The 19,006-nt window shown below is 37.5% G+C and overlaps 1 protein-coding gene across 4 annotated transcripts in view; it reads right to left on the bottom strand.

The window, feature by feature from the left end:
• The window catches only part of LOC129724944 (uncharacterized), a 1,074,712-nt gene that overhangs the window by 74,713 nt on the left and 980,993 nt on the right, over window positions 1-19,006 (bottom strand). For all 4 annotated transcript variants that reach the window (XM_055680233.1, XM_055680234.1, XM_055680235.1 and 1 more), the window contains 2 exons: window positions 13,849-13,935; window positions 4,869-4,955 (listed from right to left, as the gene is read on the bottom strand). In XM_055680233.1, the coding sequence (XP_055536208.1) occupies window positions 4,869-4,955; window positions 13,849-13,935 (174 nt within the window). The remainder of the gene's footprint in view (window positions 1-4,868; window positions 4,956-13,848; window positions 13,936-19,006) is intronic.

Here is a 19,006-nt window from a genome sequence, read left to right as displayed (position 1 = left end):
TGGTTTAATGTATAAAGAACAACATTTAATGATAAATTATTTGAAATCTACTGACTAAAGTTGACATAAACAATTTAAATATTTATACGTAGTATATGAATACAAATCGATTATACCACGATCAAAAACAAAATCGCATCATATATTTGAAAGAATTTAATGTTATTTGCATATATATGTGTTAATGTATACTCATATGTGTGTGTATGTTATATTTTGAATGTTTGTTATAGTTGTGCTGTTGGCTACCAAAAATTTGTTGTTTACAATGAATAACAAATCCAGCAGAAATTATCAAGGTGTAATTTTTAAGTGTTGGTGTAAATCTTTTTTAACAAATAATAAGTTCGAATGAGAAAGGTTGGGTCTCACCGCTAGGTGGATTAATTTAGGTTTTTTACTTAGTTCTTGAACATTGCAGGAATTTGTGTTTAGTTTGTATGAGAGCCCTCCCTTCCAGAAGAGGAAGGGGTATCGAACTATCATAGAAATATATATTGCTCCAAAAAACTTCTTGCCGAATTTGGTTTCATTTGTTTGACAAGTTCTCGAGTTATGCAGAAATTTGTGTTTCATTTGTATGGGCCCCTCCCTTCCAGAGTATGAAGGGATGCCAATCTATCACAGGAATATTACTTGCTCCTAAAAACCTCCATATGCAGTCATTAATCTCAGAATTTAGAACGAAGTTATTTTTATTAGTCCCAACGTTTCTGCACTTGTTAGTGCCTTCATCAAGGGAAACTGTTAAAAGGAGTTGTTAGTTACAACTTTTGGTAATCAATCGGACACAAATTTATATCTGCCTATCTTTTTCATGGGCAGCTCTATTGGCTTACTCGTCAGCAGACGACGAACGGCGTTGCAAAAGTACCTAATTTGTCGATATTTTTATGTGTTAAAACAAACAAAAGTAAAGACTTTAAAAATAAAATCTAGCGTAATTTTTCAAAAGGATCTAAGTAACAATGAGAGATTCTCTCCTCTCCCACTTTGTTTCGTTAATTACGTATTCATTATAAATATTTTCCAAATTTTCTTTCCCTTAATCGAGAGATTGTTATACTGTTATACTTTCTATGCATTGAGTGTTATGAAATATGGAAAATATAACATAGTTATTGATCAAAAAGAAAGTAAACAAAGAGGTCGCTCAATGTTAGATAGGTCCTTTTGAAAAATTACGCGAGAAATGTTCCTTATCCTGTTCGAAACGATCCGCTGACTCTCTTCTAATTATTCAAAACAGCAGAATTTAAACATTACACCAATATTATTCCGAGGAAAACAGCATTTGCTATTAAAGAGAAGTAGAATGCTCACAGCACTTACAGGGTCTTCAATAAGTTCGAATACACTCTGAAAATATGTTTGTTAACAGATGGGTAGTATGCAAAACCACGACCACAAAGTTGACGTAGAACTACATAAGATCGTTTAGATGTCAGGCAGAGTTCACTGGAGGGGCCGTTCATCCCATCATTCGATAATAAAATGATTTTAGTCGAAAGTCGACAAAGAAAATCTGTCATTGCCGTTGCCATTATTGGTAAATGCTAATTGTTAAATAATGAATGAAATAATATTACCTTATTAAATTAAGTATTTATTTTGTCCTCAAAAGGATAATCTATTGTTCAATTCAACATCCGATATGGTTCTGTTTGCTTATCTGTGCTATCCCTGACTGTGGGAATCGAGCATTCTTTTCAAACACAGTGGAAATATGTTTTCACGCAGAAAATTTGACGGCCGACAGATTTTGATTGCCATGCCCGTTTTTTGCTACCAAAACACGGCAAAGTTTTTCATTTGAGGAAGTGTTGGCCAACGCACCTACCGCTGATGCTGCCGCTACCGCACAAAGGCAGCTTTTTACTAGAGGCAGTAGTGCCGCCGCATCCACCGCTCACGCTACTTCCATTATCGCTGCTCATACCCGCAGCAGCAGCTGCTGCTGGTACTCGCTATCGCTAGTGCTGCTTTTCGCTGCTGCTTAGTTAGGGCCGTCCTAGTGGCCATCCACTAGTAAACTGATTAGTTTGAGTGTATTCCTGATTTACTAGGTATATAATTTTGTCGACCGTACTTGACAATGCAAGCATAAAGCGACCAATCAAAGGTCGAAATCTGGATTTCTGTGGCTTGGCAATTCTCTAAAGTACGATAGTTCAAGTCACCAAATTACAATTTTCTGCATTTGAGTGATACACTGATGATTTTCCAATCGATTGCCGCAAGAACGAAGGAAATCTATTAAAACTAACTGACTTATAAACATTTGAAATAGGACATCTTTTCCCGTTTACATTTTACACTCCTATGTAGCCGAGCTTCCTGAGAGACGTAGTTCTATGTCAAAAATGAAAATGAATGATATTCTTTTCTGAGTCAATTTTTATTGAGATTATGTTTGTATTAAGAACCTTTACGACATATTAGTTGGGAGACCCTCACCACCCCCCCTCACGAGCTTGAGACGTTTCTCAAAAGATCCGCACGCGGCGGTCCGGACGATATTTGCCGTGTGGGTCGGTGCGCCGTCCTGTTGAAAGAAGTAACGATCCTTCCCGTAGAGGTTCCGAAGTACCGGGGCCATAACCTTGTCCAAAACCTCGGCCTGGATACGCTCTTCAGCTCTTTCAACATGATGGGCAATCCCGATGGACACATCCAGGTCAGCAGCGGTCTTCCGGATCATCTCGCAACCCGCAAACAACTCAACTTTTTCATCGTGCGCGGTGAATAAACAACAAATAACACCAAGTCAACACCGTGCGCGTCGGTTGGCTTTCGCATGAGACTAAAGATGATACCAATACCAAATATTTTTGCTTTTGTCATCACACACATTTTGACAATTGCATATGAGAGTTCGCCTAGGTGCGAACAGCCTTTGAAATCTCTTTCAACTTCGTAATCGCGAATGCATTTTGGGCCAGAAATTAAATTGAAAAGAAACTCTATTAGTGCTCCCAGGATCAATCGTTTTTCGGTCCTTTACAAAGTTTCTTGGTAGGTTTAGTTAGAGTTTCAATTTGGATGTCTAATTTGAGTGGTAACTGTGATGCTTTTTATTTGTCTTTTATGCTAGAGTTTTCGACAAAGTTGTTAACTGTAAAATGTTATGAAATTCTGTAGAAAACTCAAATTTTTTATAAGAATAACTGGGAAATATACGAGTTATTGTAAAAAATATGTTTTGTTTTAGCAAAAGCTCATAGGTTTTTCCAAACTGTAGAAGATACCAATTTTGTGTATTCTACAGTTTTATAAAATTTCATGATTAACATGCATTCATGCAAAAAAATGGTATCGCGGCTCCATCTTTGTGACCAAACCGAGAACTAAATTAAACATAAAATCGAAGCCAGAAGTAGTGAAACGCAAATACAATATAACATGCCGATTTGAATCCATTGGACCTTAGTATTTGGGGGTACCTGGGATGAAACGCCGATCGAGGTCGTGCGTGCGGTTTATGATAATTTTGAAAAGCGTTTGCGGGCTGTAATCAAATGCAAAGGCGATAGATTTTAAATAAACTTATTTAACTGTAGCTTAACTTCTCTACCATGATAATAAAAAAACAGAGATGAAATATTCACCTGTCTTAATTTTATGGCGTAAAAAAGTGTATCACTTTCACGGTGACACCCTGTATCTTGCAAAATAGTTTTATGATATTCGAAACCATGCGAAGTCTTAACTGTATCAAATTTTGAAAACAGACTAACTAAGGTCTTAAATTAGGTTCATCTTAAGTCTTAAATCGGGTTCAATTCCCGATGAAGTTTGAATCAGTGCATAAACACTGTAAAAAATCGTGCAATTTGTCACAAAAAAAAACTCTCTGTTTAACCAGTGAATCAATTCTGATCTACATTCCGAACGACAGGAATCTAAGTTTTGTACGAACTCTAGATTTGTCATAGCTTTTCTTCAAACACTCGACCCATCTTTCGGGTGTTGTGCACCCAGAGATGATCCTAAACCACTTGATTTCGTTTTTATTCTTAAGAGTTCCTTTCTTAATCATTTCTTAATCATTATTTTCTTAATCATTATTCTAAGATTAACACTCATGAGTTCGAAGCTTAATCAATTATTAAGCGCTTCTAATTCGCAAAAATTTTATTCTGATTTCACATAAATATTGTGCGAGAAACATAACGAAAAGATTGTCTATCCAACATATTTAACTAGTTTAGAGCAGATTGATTAGTTTTCTAAGCACTTTCATCAGTACTGTTGAAAACACTCAAGACGAAAATATGACCTATAAAAAATAAGTTTTTAAAGCGGATTTTGTCCGCTCAGGGTCATCCACACTCATATCTCATTACAGCATACAGAAAGTAAAAGTGAACCAGAAAAGTAATCAATAACTCGTATGAAAGACAACAATGGCACACAGCGCTTGGCATTACCAGTCGAGTCGAGAGTAGGTAACAATTGTTCACAGAATTCTCGACAAAAGGGAAGCTTACATTCATCGTATGTTTCTTTTTTTTTTTGTTATTCCAGTACTGAAATAAAGCCATGTTTCATCTGTATTATTGCTGCAGCCATCTTGGGCACGTCCTCGCACTGATGATACTACTGCTGCTGGCAGTCAGTGCTACTGTGATCAAGATTTATAACGATAATTACGCGGCAGAAAAAGTTGATCAAAAAAGTCAAGGTGCTGCTGTCGTGCTGAAATCGAAAGTCATGGGTAACAAAACAACAACAAAAGCGCTAGACGTCGCTGATGGTGGTAGAAATACGACGTTATTGATAAGGTTACTGCGGTTGCTGAGCTGCCCCTGAGCTCTATTGGAAGGTCAACTCGATCAATGCAAGCAGAGGTGAATAGTTGCGCGTACCTGGTATTGAAATTCCCGACGTCAGCAGTTTCTCCGGAAGATCTTGGATCGACCTCGGGGCCACAATGTCCTGGGGATGGGCTGGTGCTGGAATGTGATAGAAAGCCGTTATTTTCTAATTGCACTGGTGCTTTGAGTGTCATTCAATACGTCTATCCAACAACAGTTGATGCATGATAGTGTCGATAATAAAATACTGAATATAAATCACCAGGTTCCAGATCCCGCGCAAGTCAAACTATATAGCATTCACCGTAAAAATCCCGGACGAAATTAGCATCTCTCATTAGCATCTCTCATTAGCAGGAATTCTAATTTTTGTTTAAAGAACAAACTTTTGATTTACAAACAAATTTTTAGACCAGCAATGCTTTATGCTGTACCGATCTGGTCAAGTTGCTGTTCAACAAGGAAGAAAACGCTCCAAAGGATTCAGAATAAAATTCTGAAAATGATTTTGAAGCGTCCTTCTTGGTGTGGTACACTCGAATTACATAGACTTACTGGTGTTGAACCATTAGAAGCAATGTCAAATAAAATTATTAACAATTTTCGACAAAAATCGTTGCAATCCTCAATTGCTACGATAAGCTCTCTTTATAGCCAATAAGTTAGCAATTAAGTTAGTTGTAAGTTTACTTCCCCTTTTCTGACAAGTAGGTTTAAATCCCTACGAATGATAAGTCCTAATTGCGAAAGCAAACAAATCCTAACAATTAAAATTACAAATTTCTAACAGTGTTGAGAAGTCACCATTTGTGATTGAACACACACACTCATTATTTACTAATATTTATCATAAATACTTAAGCTACTAACAAATTCCCCCCTTAAAAAAAAAATTGATTGAGGCTAATTTTTGAAAACGGCGAATATGTTTTAGTAGGTTGAATCTTTGAAAAATTGTTTCTTTAGAGCTTTGGTTTCTACTAAAATGTTTCCTATTGACTTATAAATGATTTCTATAGACTTATAGAATATTTATTTGAATTACATCAATTTACATGAAAAAATATGAATTTTAAAAATATTCAAAATATGCTTTTCCAAAAAAATCAAAAACAAATTTTAGCTCCATTTTGTAATAATAGTTTATTAGAGTTTACAGTTTTTGGGAGAAAATGTTTCCAGAATTTCACCAGTTATATGATCTTGAACGAATACCGTTTGCGTTAAAATGGTCCAAATACCAGTGGCGAAGTCATGTGTTCTCTAGCCGAAAGCAAACCCGAAGTTTCATTGAAATCAAAAACACTCATGCGTCATCATTTATTTTTTTTCTGGGAAAATAACCAAACATCCTTTATTGAAGAAAAAGGATGCCATTTTTTGCGCGTTATTTTCTGCGAATCTAGGTACATTTACCATTTTTTTACTGTTTGCAACGATTTTCAGATGTTAATGTTGAAACTGAAATTTATAATTTTTCATAAAAAAGATAAATGGTATGTAATTCGCTCTATTTTGTTCTTTGTTCTCCTATCTTGTATAAAAAGTAATGTTATTACAAAAACATTGAAAATAAATGTGAAAATCGCTAAATTTTTAAATATTTTAATTTTTTATGAATTTTTCTATCACAGGACGGACTCGACTATCTGGAGACTCGATTATCCGGTGACTTGGTTATCCGGGATTCGATTACCCGGAATAATTTTTTTGCTGTTTGTTTTCGATATTCATTTTGAAATTTCACCTTTACCATCCCTTTCAGCACATTTGTTACCAATTCTGTCCTTTCTGGCATGTTCAGGACATGTCCGAGTTGAATGAAACCAATTAGTGTCCATTTCTTTTGCTTCTCAAGAATTCCACAGAAAAGATTTTTTGTTACGCCACAGCATCATACAAGTAACATAACGAAAGGAAATAATTATTTTACGTTCGTTAAAGGCAAATTTGTAGGAAAAAAATCGGAGTGAAAACATTTTCGACACTCCGGATAATCGAGTCCGAGCTGTCTTACTAAATGCAGAAATAACCCATCATAAAAAAAGAAATCTGACAAGAGAGGTTCTACAGGAACTTGTCAATAAATACAACGGTAAATTATACACTTTTCTTATTAAAATTGATGGGAAATAACGTTTTAGCATTTTATAATTTTGAATAAAGATTAAATCTTTTTTCGTTTAGTGTCTTTCTTACTGAACATATTCATCCAACTATCTACAGAATTGTCTTTGACGTTATTTTGATGTAATTTGCAGTTTTTCAATTATGGGTTTTAAGTAATCAACTATGTAATATTTGAATAAAAAATGGCAACACTGCTTATCGTGCATTACACAATCATTCCTTATTTAGCTCGTAAATAGAACTAATTATAGTGGTGTAAAAAGGATTGCTTAAGTGCACAGCCATTGGCATAGGCAATTGAAGAGTGATCTTTTTGTTATTTTCAAAATTGTATGAAGTAACAAACAAAAGAAATGTCAAGTGGTAGAGAACGGGGTTCAAAAGCTCCCACATAAAAGCTTGCATGAAAGCTTGTAGGCATAATTGAGCAGACAACAGCTCTCGACTACTTTGTGTTAAGGTGAATCGGGACGTGGTCGCGATCAACTCGAATTTTGCAATCTAATTTTTTCTTGATTTATGAAGACTACGTACATGAAACTTTGATCAATTGTTTTCACAACTGTTGCATGCCTGAAGTAGCAATTTGAGTGCTATTTATTTAGTGGAAGCCGAATTTTTTACGCTCAAACTATAAAAGTAAAAAGAACTCTAACCTCAAAATTGTATAGGAAAAGGCCACAATCCCGTTTCACCTTGAGGTCGTATGTCTAAACGTAAACAAAACGAGTGAGAGTTATATCCCTAGTACTTTACAAGCGTAAATCAACTCTCACTCGTTTTGTTTACCTTTAGACACACAACCTTATCACAAAGTTCTCCAGAATTCTGCTGTTTCTACCGTAAAAGTTTTTGAAGTAGAATACTTCTCTCAGGAAGTTCGGCTACATAGGGATGTGAAATGAAAATCTAAAACCGAAAAAAGTGGAAATATGTCCAATTTCAATTGCTAATAAATCGGTTAGTATTCGATGAAGTTCCTTCGTTATTGCAGATTCCCAAATGGAGATAAGATAATTTTATTATTCAAACTATTGTACTATTGGAAACAGTCAAGCCTTGTCAAAACGAAAAATTCGACCTCTGATTGGTAGTTATATGATTGCTTCCCAAGCACGGTCGAAAGAATCATATACCTTGCAATTTAAAATATGTTATTTGGCCTATATAAGAGCCTGTTTCAGCCGAAGCCGCTCATAATACTTCTAGACAGCGACAACAGCAGTCATCCCTTAGCAGCAGCAGTAGCAGTGCAGTGGCCACAGCTGTGGCATAGCAATGGGTAGCGCACTAGTTGCAGCGGATCTCAGTATCGTTAGCAGCTGGGCCGGCTGATGTAGGGGCAGCGGATACCAATGGCAGCGTATAGCGGCCACAACTGTGGCATAACTACGGAAAGTGTAGTAGTTGCAGCGGGTATATCTGACCATGAAGCTTTTATGCAATAATTGAATGAAAATTGCAATTGCAGCAATCGGCCTTTTTCAAGGCTACTAAATGTGTTTGTTTGTAAGGTTTGTAAGAAGTCACAAATTCGGATTTCAAAATAAAGTATGGAGTTGATTCCTGGCCACTGAGCATCATCCCGGGTACTGAAAAACTCACATTGGGTAATGTTTGTCCCTTTTAGACTGGTCTCCAGAAACCGGAAGCTACTACCCAGAAATTTAAAATGTCGTCTGAAGATGATTTCTGGCCTCGAGGTATTATACCGCTACCCGAGATCGTATTGGATGATGTTTGTCACTTTAGGCTGTTGATCGGGAACTGTCGTCATCTTCGCCATCGAAATACCCAGATCAGGCAGTACGGCAATTTTATGATGGATTTTATGATTTTATGATTATCAGGTAACCAGAAGTGGTCATCTGGATTTAAAATGGGGTGTGAGGTCGGATTCTGGCCACTGGGTATAATCCAGGTTTCAAGAACCCATATTGATTTGTATTTTCCCATTTATTGGACGCCCCTTAGAAACAATCAGTAATACCAACTGCGTTAAAGAATTTCATTTTCACTGATATAACCTTGAATGGTTTAATGTATAAAGAACAACATTTAATGATAAATTATTTGAAATCTACTGACTAAAGTTGACATAAACAATTTAAATATTTATACGTAGTATATGAATACAAATCGATTATACCACGATCAAAAACAAAATCGCATCATATATTTGAAAGAATTTAATGTTATTTGCATATATATGTGTTAATGTATACTCATATGTGTGTGTATGTTATATTTTGAATGTTTGTTATAGTTGTGCTGTTGGCTACCAAAAATTTGTTGTTTACAATGAATAACAAATCCAGCAGAAATTATCAAGGTGTAATTTTTAAGTGTTGGTGTAAATCTTTTTTAACAAATAATAAGTTCGAATGAGAAAGGTTGGGTCTCACCGCTAGGTGGATTAATTTAGGTTTTTTACTTAGTTCTTGAACATTGCAGGAATTTGTGTTTAGTTTGTATGAGAGCCCTCCCTTCCAGAAGAGGAAGGGGTATCGAACTATCATAGAAATATATATTGCTCCAAAAAACTTCTTGCCGAATTTGGTTTCATTTGTTTGACAAGTTCTCGAGTTATGCAGAAATTTGTGTTTCATTTGTATGGGCCCCTCCCTTCCAGAGTATGAAGGGATGCCAATCTATCACAGGAATATTACTTGCTCCTAAAAACCTCCATATGCAGTCATTAATCTCAGAATTTAGAACGAAGTTATTTTTATTAGTCCCAACGTTTCTGCACTTGTTAGTGCCTTCATCAAGGGAAACTGTTAAAAGGAGTTGTTAGTTACAACTTTTGGTAATCAATCGGACACAAATTTATATCTGCCTATCTTTTTCATGGGCAGCTCTATTGGCTTACTCGTCAGCAGACGACGAACGGCGTTGCAAAAGTACCTAATTTGTCGATATTTTTATGTGTTAAAACAAACAAAAGTAAAGACTTTAAAAATAAAATCTAGCGTAATTTTTCAAAAGGATCTAAGTAACAATGAGAGATTCTCTCCTCTCCCACTTTGTTTCGTTAATTACGTATTCATTATAAATATTTTCCAAATTTTCTTTCCCTTAATCGAGAGATTGTTATACTGTTATACTTTCTATGCATTGAGTGTTATGAAATATGGAAAATATAACATAGTTATTGATCAAAAAGAAAGTAAACAAAGAGGTCGCTCAATGTTAGATAGGTCCTTTTGAAAAATTACGCGAGAAATGTTCCTTATCCTGTTCGAAACGATCCGCTGACTCTCTTCTAATTATTCAAAACAGCAGAATTTAAACATTACACCAATATTATTCCGAGGAAAACAGCATTTGCTATTAAAGAGAAGTAGAATGCTCACAGCACTTACAGGGTCTTCAATAAGTTCGAATACACTCTGAAAATATGTTTGTTAACAGATGGGTAGTATGCAAAACCACGACCACAAAGTTGACGTAGAACTACATAAGATCGTTTAGATGTCAGGCAGAGTTCACTGGAGGGGCCGTTCATCCCATCATTCGATAATAAAATGATTTTAGTCGAAAGTCGACAAAGAAAATCTGTCATTGCCGTTGCCATTATTGGTAAATGCTAATTGTTAAATAATGAATGAAATAATATTACCTTATTAAATTAAGTATTTATTTTGTCCTCAAAAGGATAATCTATTGTTCAATTCAACATCCGATATGGTTCTGTTTGCTTATCTGTGCTATCCCTGACTGTGGGAATCGAGCATTCTTTTCAAACACAGTGGAAATATGTTTTCACGCAGAAAATTTGACGGCCGACAGATTTTGATTGCCATGCCCGTTTTTTGCTACCAAAACACGGCAAAGTTTTTCATTTGAGGAAGTGTTGGCCAACGCACCTACCGCTGATGCTGCCGCTACCGCACAAAGGCAGCTTTTTACTAGAGGCAGTAGTGCCGCCGCATCCACCGCTCACGCTACTTCCATTATCGCTGCTCATACCCGCAGCAGCAGCTGCTGCTGGTACTCGCTATCGCTAGTGCTGCTTTTCGCTGCTGCTTAGTTAGGGCCGTCCTAGTGGCCATCCACTAGTAAACTGATTAGTTTGAGTGTATTCCTGATTTACTAGGTATATAATTTTGTCGACCGTACTTGACAATGCAAGCATAAAGCGACCAATCAAAGGTCGAAATCTGGATTTCTGTGGCTTGGCAATTCTCTAAAGTACGATAGTTCAAGTCACCAAATTACAATTTTCTGCATTTGAGTGATACACTGATGATTTTCCAATCGATTGCCGCAAGAACGAAGGAAATCTATTAAAACTAACTGACTTATAAACATTTGAAATAGGACATCTTTTCCCGTTTACATTTTACACTCCTATGTAGCCGAGCTTCCTGAGAGACGTAGTTCTATGTCAAAAATGAAAATGAATGATATTCTTTTCTGAGTCAATTTTTATTGAGATTATGTTTGTATTAAGAACCTTTACGACATATTAGTTGGGAGACCCTCACCACCCCCCCTCACGAGCTTGAGACGTTTCTCAAAAGATCCGCACGCGGCGGTCCGGACGATATTTGCCGTGTGGGTCGGTGCGCCGTCCTGTTGAAAGAAGTAACGATCCTTCCCGTAGAGGTTCCGAAGTACCGGGGCCATAACCTTGTCCAAAACCTCGGCCTGGATACGCTCTTCAGCTCTTTCAACATGATGGGCAATCCCGATGGACACATCCAGGTCAGCAGCGGTCTTCCGGATCATCTCGCAACCCGCAAACAACTCAACTTTTTCATCGTGCGCGGTGAATAAACAACAAATAACACCAAGTCAACACCGTGCGCGTCGGTTGGCTTTCGCATGAGACTAAAGATGATACCAATACCAAATATTTTTGCTTTTGTCATCACACACATTTTGACAATTGCATATGAGAGTTCGCCTAGGTGCGAACAGCCTTTGAAATCTCTTTCAACTTCGTAATCGCGAATGCATTTTGGGCCAGAAATTAAATTGAAAAGAAACTCTATTAGTGCTCCCAGGATCAATCGTTTTTCGGTCCTTTACAAAGTTTCTTGGTAGGTTTAGTTAGAGTTTCAATTTGGATGTCTAATTTGAGTGGTAACTGTGATGCTTTTTATTTGTCTTTTATGCTAGAGTTTTCGACAAAGTTGTTAACTGTAAAATGTTATGAAATTCTGTAGAAAACTCAAATTTTTTATAAGAATAACTGGGAAATATACGAGTTATTGTAAAAAATATGTTTTGTTTTAGCAAAAGCTCATAGGTTTTTCCAAACTGTAGAAGATACCAATTTTGTGTATTCTACAGTTTTATAAAATTTCATGATTAACATGCATTCATGCAAAAAAATGGTATCGCGGCTCCATCTTTGTGACCAAACCGAGAACTAAATTAAACATAAAATCGAAGCCAGAAGTAGTGAAACGCAAATACAATATAACATGCCGATTTGAATCCATTGGACCTTAGTATTTGGGGGTACCTGGGATGAAACGCCGATCGAGGTCGTGCGTGCGGTTTATGATAATTTTGAAAAGCGTTTGCGGGCTGTAATCAAATGCAAAGGCGATAGATTTTAAATAAACTTATTTAACTGTAGCTTAACTTCTCTACCATGATAATAAAAAAACAGAGATGAAATATTCACCTGTCTTAATTTTATGGCGTAAAAAAGTGTATCACTTTCACGGTGACACCCTGTATCTTGCAAAATAGTTTTATGATATTCGAAACCATGCGAAGTCTTAACTGTATCAAATTTTGAAAACAGACTAACTAAGGTCTTAAATTAGGTTCATCTTAAGTCTTAAATCGGGTTCAATTCCCGATGAAGTTTGAATCAGTGCATAAACACTGTAAAAAATCGTGCAATTTGTCACAAAAAAAAACTCTCTGTTTAACCAGTGAATCAATTCTGATCTACATTCCGAACGACAGGAATCTAAGTTTTGTACGAACTCTAGATTTGTCATAGCTTTTCTTCAAACACTCGACCCATCTTTCGGGTGTTGTGCACCCAGAGATGATCCTAAACCACTTGATTTCGTTTTTATTCTTAAGAGTTCCTTTCTTAATCATTTCTTAATCATTATTTTCTTAATCATTATTCTAAGATTAACACTCATGAGTTCGAAGCTTAATCAATTATTAAGCGCTTCTAATTCGCAAAAATTTTATTCTGATTTCACATAAATATTGTGCGAGAAACATAACGAAAAGATTGTCTATCCAACATATTTAACTAGTTTAGAGCAGATTGATTAGTTTTCTAAGCACTTTCATCAGTACTGTTGAAAACACTCAAGACGAAAATATGACCTATAAAAAATAAGTTTTTAAAGCGGATTTTGTCCGCTCAGGGTCATCCACACTCATATCTCATTACAGCATACAGAAAGTAAAAGTGAACCAGAAAAGTAATCAATAACTCGTATGAAAGACAACAATGGCACACAGCGCTTGGCATTACCAGTCGAGTCGAGAGTAGGTAACAATTGTTCACAGAATTCTCGACAAAAGGGAAGCTTACATTCATCGTATGTTTCTTTTTTTTTTTGTTATTCCAGTACTGAAATAAAGCCATGTTTCATCTGTATTATTGCTGCAGCCATCTTGGGCACGTCCTCGCACTGATGATACTACTGCTGCTGGCAGTCAGTGCTACTGTGATCAAGATTTATAACGATAATTACGCGGCAGAAAAAGTTGATCAAAAAAGTCAAGGTGCTGCTGTCGTGCTGAAATCGAAAGTCATGGGTAACAAAACAACAACAAAAGCGCTAGACGTCGCTGATGGTGGTAGAAATACGACGTTATTGATAAGGTTACTGCGGTTGCTGAGCTGCCCCTGAGCTCTATTGGAAGGTCAACTCGATCAATGCAAGCAGAGGTGAATAGTTGCGCGTACCTGGTATTGAAATTCCCGACGTCAGCAGTTTCTCCGGAAGATCTTGGATCGACCTCGGGGCCACAATGTCCTGGGGATGGGCTGGTGCTGGAATGTGATAGAAAGCCGTTATTTTCTAATTGCACTGGTGCTTTGAGTGTCATTCAATACGTCTATCCAACAACAGTTGATGCATGATAGTGTCGATAATAAAATACTGAATATAAATCACCAGGTTCCAGATCCCGCGCAAGTCAAACTATATAGCATTCACCGTAAAAATCCCGGACGAAAACGCCAAAAGGGGGAAAACGTACCATTTTTAATTTATTACCTAGAATATGCCCTGGAAACATTTCAGCATTTACAGCTTTTAGTGCAAAAATTTCAACTAAACAGCTAGCAATTTAGTTCGACCCGGGCGAGCACCCTGATGGGAGGCCACAGCCAATCGAACGCCTACGGACAGGTCAACGGGTGTGGCCTCCGGGTGGGAGTCTAATCGTCCACGATCACCAGCAACGGCAGTGAGGATAGGTCCACAGATACACTGGCTAAGATCATATGACAGCTCCTTGGAGCACTACCGAGCCTAATTTGAAGAAGGTGTCCGCACACGAACGAAGAGGACCAACGATGGTGATGAAAAACTCGGAAACTTTCAAAAGACCGCTAAGGGGTCTATCGGCGCACCGCGAGTGGTAATAATCGCAAACGCGTTTCAACAGCATGGGGTTAAAGATAGTGTTTCACTATCGGAGCGCGCTATAATTTCCTTCCCCGGTGCGAGTAATCGATTCCCGCTCGACCTTCTATATAGATACGCAGCTGATGACGTAATGAAATGTAAATAAGTCGCTGCTTTGTAAGTGGGTGTTTTTTCCACGAAAATGGCTAATGAAATATTGCCAAGCAGGTGATTTCCAGCAGTAAAAGTTGCATTAGTGATTTTTATTTTTTAATGACAAAAACTGCATCAAGTTCAAAAATGATTGGTTATGCTATCGCTTTGATCGGCGCAGCGAATTTATTTATGCATACTGTCATAAAACAAATTTATAGAGGCAATAATTTTGACCTGGCTCATATACCATGATAGGCATCTTTCTGCTTGCATAACTTCACTGAACTATTGTTTGATACCCATGCTCGTAAGAAGCCAGTTTTTCAAGCTCTGGGTTTTTATGGGCCGATTTTTTTATCAATCCAACACTCGACGGTGGCGGTCAAGATTAGGAGAAAGCCTCGAAATAACCGAACAGTTTGTTGTTGTTTTTGTATGATTTAATGATGCGCGATGCTCACGGTATTTTTTGCGATCCGATTATTATCGATTGTTCGATTGCCTAACAATTTGCGATCGATTTTGTTATGTATACGGCATGATTACAATATATATCATTAGCTATTATTTATGTGCTAAGTGTAGTAATTAAAGAAAACTTTAGTGTTTGATGTACACAATATTAACTAAACTATCTTCTATCTATCTAATTTTCTAATTAGAAGATCTACTTATCTAATTATTTTTTATCTATTTACATAAAAAAGAAGTTTTGTATGTATGCATGTATGTATGTTTCAGCATAACCCTTGAATGCCTGAACCGATTTCAATCAAACTTGTCATACGTGTTCTTAGTACGAAGGAGGTGGTAATAGAAATATTGGAAGGAGGGAGGGGCAACCCCCAAAGGAAAAGGGGGTCCTTATTGATAAGAAAATCAAGTTTATTCATGCATTATGAGAACTTTTTGAATAAATACGATAGTTTTCAGACCTTTGGTCATATCTGGAGGCCGGAAATTGATTTCTAGAGACCGAAATATGATGTCGAAAACGGGGAAGGCAGCTATCAAACAGGGAAGCGGTCATAATTGATGACAGTCAGGTCTTTTAGTGCATTATGGGAACTTTTTGAATGAGTACGATAACTTTCATGCCTTCGGTCGGTCATGGCCAGAAGTTGATGTCTAGGGCCGATGGCGACTTTCAGTCTCTGGGAAACTGTATAAAACTCTGGAAAACGTTTACAAACCTCTCAACATTGGTACTTTCGGAACCAGGATGACCCTTAGAAACCAGAAATAAAAGTCCTACGATATTTTTCTAATTCAAGATGGCGACTTTTGGTTTCAGAATTTTGCGAAAAACGAATATATGCTCTGCAATATGTATATTTTCGGTATCGAGATTACGTCCAGAATCCAAATATTCATGTCCGGTGCCAATTTTTTAATCCCACATAACGACTTACATTTTCTGGAAAGCTTGCTAGAATAGAGAAGAAGGCTTGGACGTCATTGGGAATCAATTTCTCGATTTCTGCTTTTTGCCAAGCTGTGTCAAACTGAGTAAAATGTTTTAATAATGTAGATATTTCTAGAAAGTGAACTATGTTCAAAAAATGACAACGGGTGTCCAACAAGATTTTCAATTTCAAGATGGTGACCTCTGGTATCTGGAACATTGTGAAAAGCAAAAGAAAATATTCAAACATTCCCTGATATTATGTTCATAGATCAGAGTTGACTCCCCAAAACTGAAAATAGGTGTCCGAACGTTTAGTATGGCGAGGGTTGTTTTTCTGCATTGAGGGTTGATTTTTTCTGTTGATTTGAAACTTTAAGAAAACGTGAAGATAGTCCCCTTATCTCAACCTTATCTTATGTTCAACCATAAGGATGATATTGATATTGTTTGCACCAAAAAGTAAAACGAGAACCCATAGCAAGCATTGATTTTCACTATCAGAGGTGAGCTTAGGCACTTGATTACACAGTGCAACAATTTTTTTGCCTTGGCTTCTATGTATGATTTTTTGATGAAGTTTGATGCAAAAATAAATTTCCCTGAGTTTGAAAATATTTTAACTTAAGGGCAACAATGGCGCCATTTCAAATTTCCGAGAAATAGTAAATTTTCGATGTTTTTTTGACACCATTTTGTTTTAAGATATTTTTCTGCTTTGTGAAACACACTTAAACCATGCCAAAACCGTTTCCGTAGAATCACCGTTCTGAACTCAGTTTTTGTCCGATTTAAGATCTATTTTTTTAAAAAAATGGGTAAGAAGATGCTAATATGTGGACAAAAATTCAAAATGGCGCCATTGTTGCCCCTTAAAAGATGGAATATGTTCAAACTCGGGGAAATTTGGTTTTGCATCAAAATACACAAAAAATTATATATAGAAACCAAGGCAGAAAAAAAGTCAATTTTTGTTGCACTGTGTTATGTAATTCCAGTGTAATTTGAGTTCATTGTAAGTAGATAATTTTTGTGGTATCTGTAAACTAAACATTAAAGTATATGTTATAGTTATATTGATAATTAGTATGTATGTATAATGAGGTTACGATAAAATACTTATGTTTTTAGTCAACATTATGGCTCTAAGTAAGCGTAAGTGTCTAACGCTAAATGTTAGAAAGATGCTCGAAAACATAATTGAAGCAACAATCTTAACAGGGAAGGGCGAAGGTGGAACCCTTGCCTTTAGATCTACCGTTCAATTTTAGGAGGCTTCAATTCCCTGTAAAATTACACTGTAAACTCTTCCTTACAAAGTTTTAGCATATTTGAGCTTATTTTTTCGATAACTTCAACAACGTATAGAATAAAGAGCGGGTGAATTGGGACGGATGGAACTTAAAATAGTTTTGAGTACTCGAACTAAACCTTGTGAAAAAGTATTGACATCATGATTCAATAAATTCGGTCAATAAATCGAGTTCTGACCGCTTAGAGGTACGATTTTCGGAATTGCCAGGGACTTGTTAAACATGAAAAAACCTTTGCCAGGGACTTGTAAAACATAAGTCTCTCCGGAAACTCCGGAATTATTGAAGATGGCTGGAGAAGCATCCGATCCGCCATAGGTAGCATTGCAGTAGCGCTACTAGGTACAAAGGCCCCGAATCATAGAAATGACTGGTTTGACGGCGAATGCAAACGGTTAGTCGAGGAGAAGAATGCAGCACGGGCGAAAATGCTGCAACACCGTACGAGAGCGAACGTGGAACGATACCGACAGGCACGGAACAGCCAAAACTCAGTCCTCCGAAGGAAGAAGCGCCAGCAAGAGGACCGAGATCGCGTAGCGATGGAAGAGCTGTACCAAGCTAACGACACTCGAAAGTTCTACGAACAGCTCCCGCAAAGGCATCTAAAATGAACAGCTCCCGCAAAGGCATCTAAACGGCGATGCAGTAGAGCGCGAGGACGGTATGGCAATTGATCTTGGTGCACGAGCAGAAGACATCAGAATTCCAGCCCCCGATCTTCTGGAGGTGGAGGAGGAGATTGGTCAGCTGAAAAACAATAAAGCTGCTGGAGTGGACCAACCTCCCAGCGAGCTATTGAAATACGGTGAAGAAACACTGGCTAGAGCCGTGCACTGGGTCATTGTCAAGGTTTGGGAGGAAGAACGAGTACCGGAGGAGTGGCTGGAGGGTATTGTATGTCCCATATACAAAAAGGGCGACAAATTGGAGTGCTGCAATCACCGGGCAATCACTCTGTTGAACGCCGCCTACAAGGTACTCTCCCAAATACTTTGCCGTCGACTATTACCATTTGCGAAGCAGTTCGTGGGGCACTAGCAGGCAGGATTTATGGGTGCCCGCGCCACCACGGATCAGATCTTTTAGATATTCGCGGTTCGGCAGGTTATGAACAAATGCCGCGAATATAACGTGCCCACACATCATTTGTTCATCGATTTTAAATCGGCGTACGACACAATCGATCGGGACAAGCTATGGCAAATTATGCACGACTATGGATTTCCGGACAAACTGACGCGGTTGGTCAAAGCGACGATGGATCGAGTGATGTGTGTAGTTTGAGTTATGGGGGCACTCTCAAGTCCCTTCGAAACCCGAAGAGGTCTAAGGCAAGGTGCTGGTCTCTCGTGCCTACTGTTTAACATTGCCCTGGAAGGTGTCATTAGAAGAGCGGGGATTAACGAGTGAGGCGAATGCCAAATTAGGCAAAGCCTCTTTAAAACAAAAAAAAAAAAAAAAAAAACACGAGTGGCACGATATTCCAAAAGTCGGTTCAACTGTTTGGGTTCGCCGACGATATCGACATTGTGGCTCGGACATTTGTGAAGATGGCGGATACGGACATCGGACTAAAGGCTGAAGCCAAACGGATTGGACTGGTCATCAATGCAT

This window comes from Wyeomyia smithii, chromosome 2, assembly GCF_029784165.1.
Source record: "Wyeomyia smithii strain HCP4-BCI-WySm-NY-G18 chromosome 2, ASM2978416v1, whole genome shotgun sequence".
In the NCBI taxonomy this organism is placed as follows: domain Eukaryota; kingdom Metazoa; phylum Arthropoda; class Insecta; order Diptera; family Culicidae; genus Wyeomyia; species Wyeomyia smithii.
This window is presented reverse-complemented; position numbering and strand designations above follow the sequence as displayed.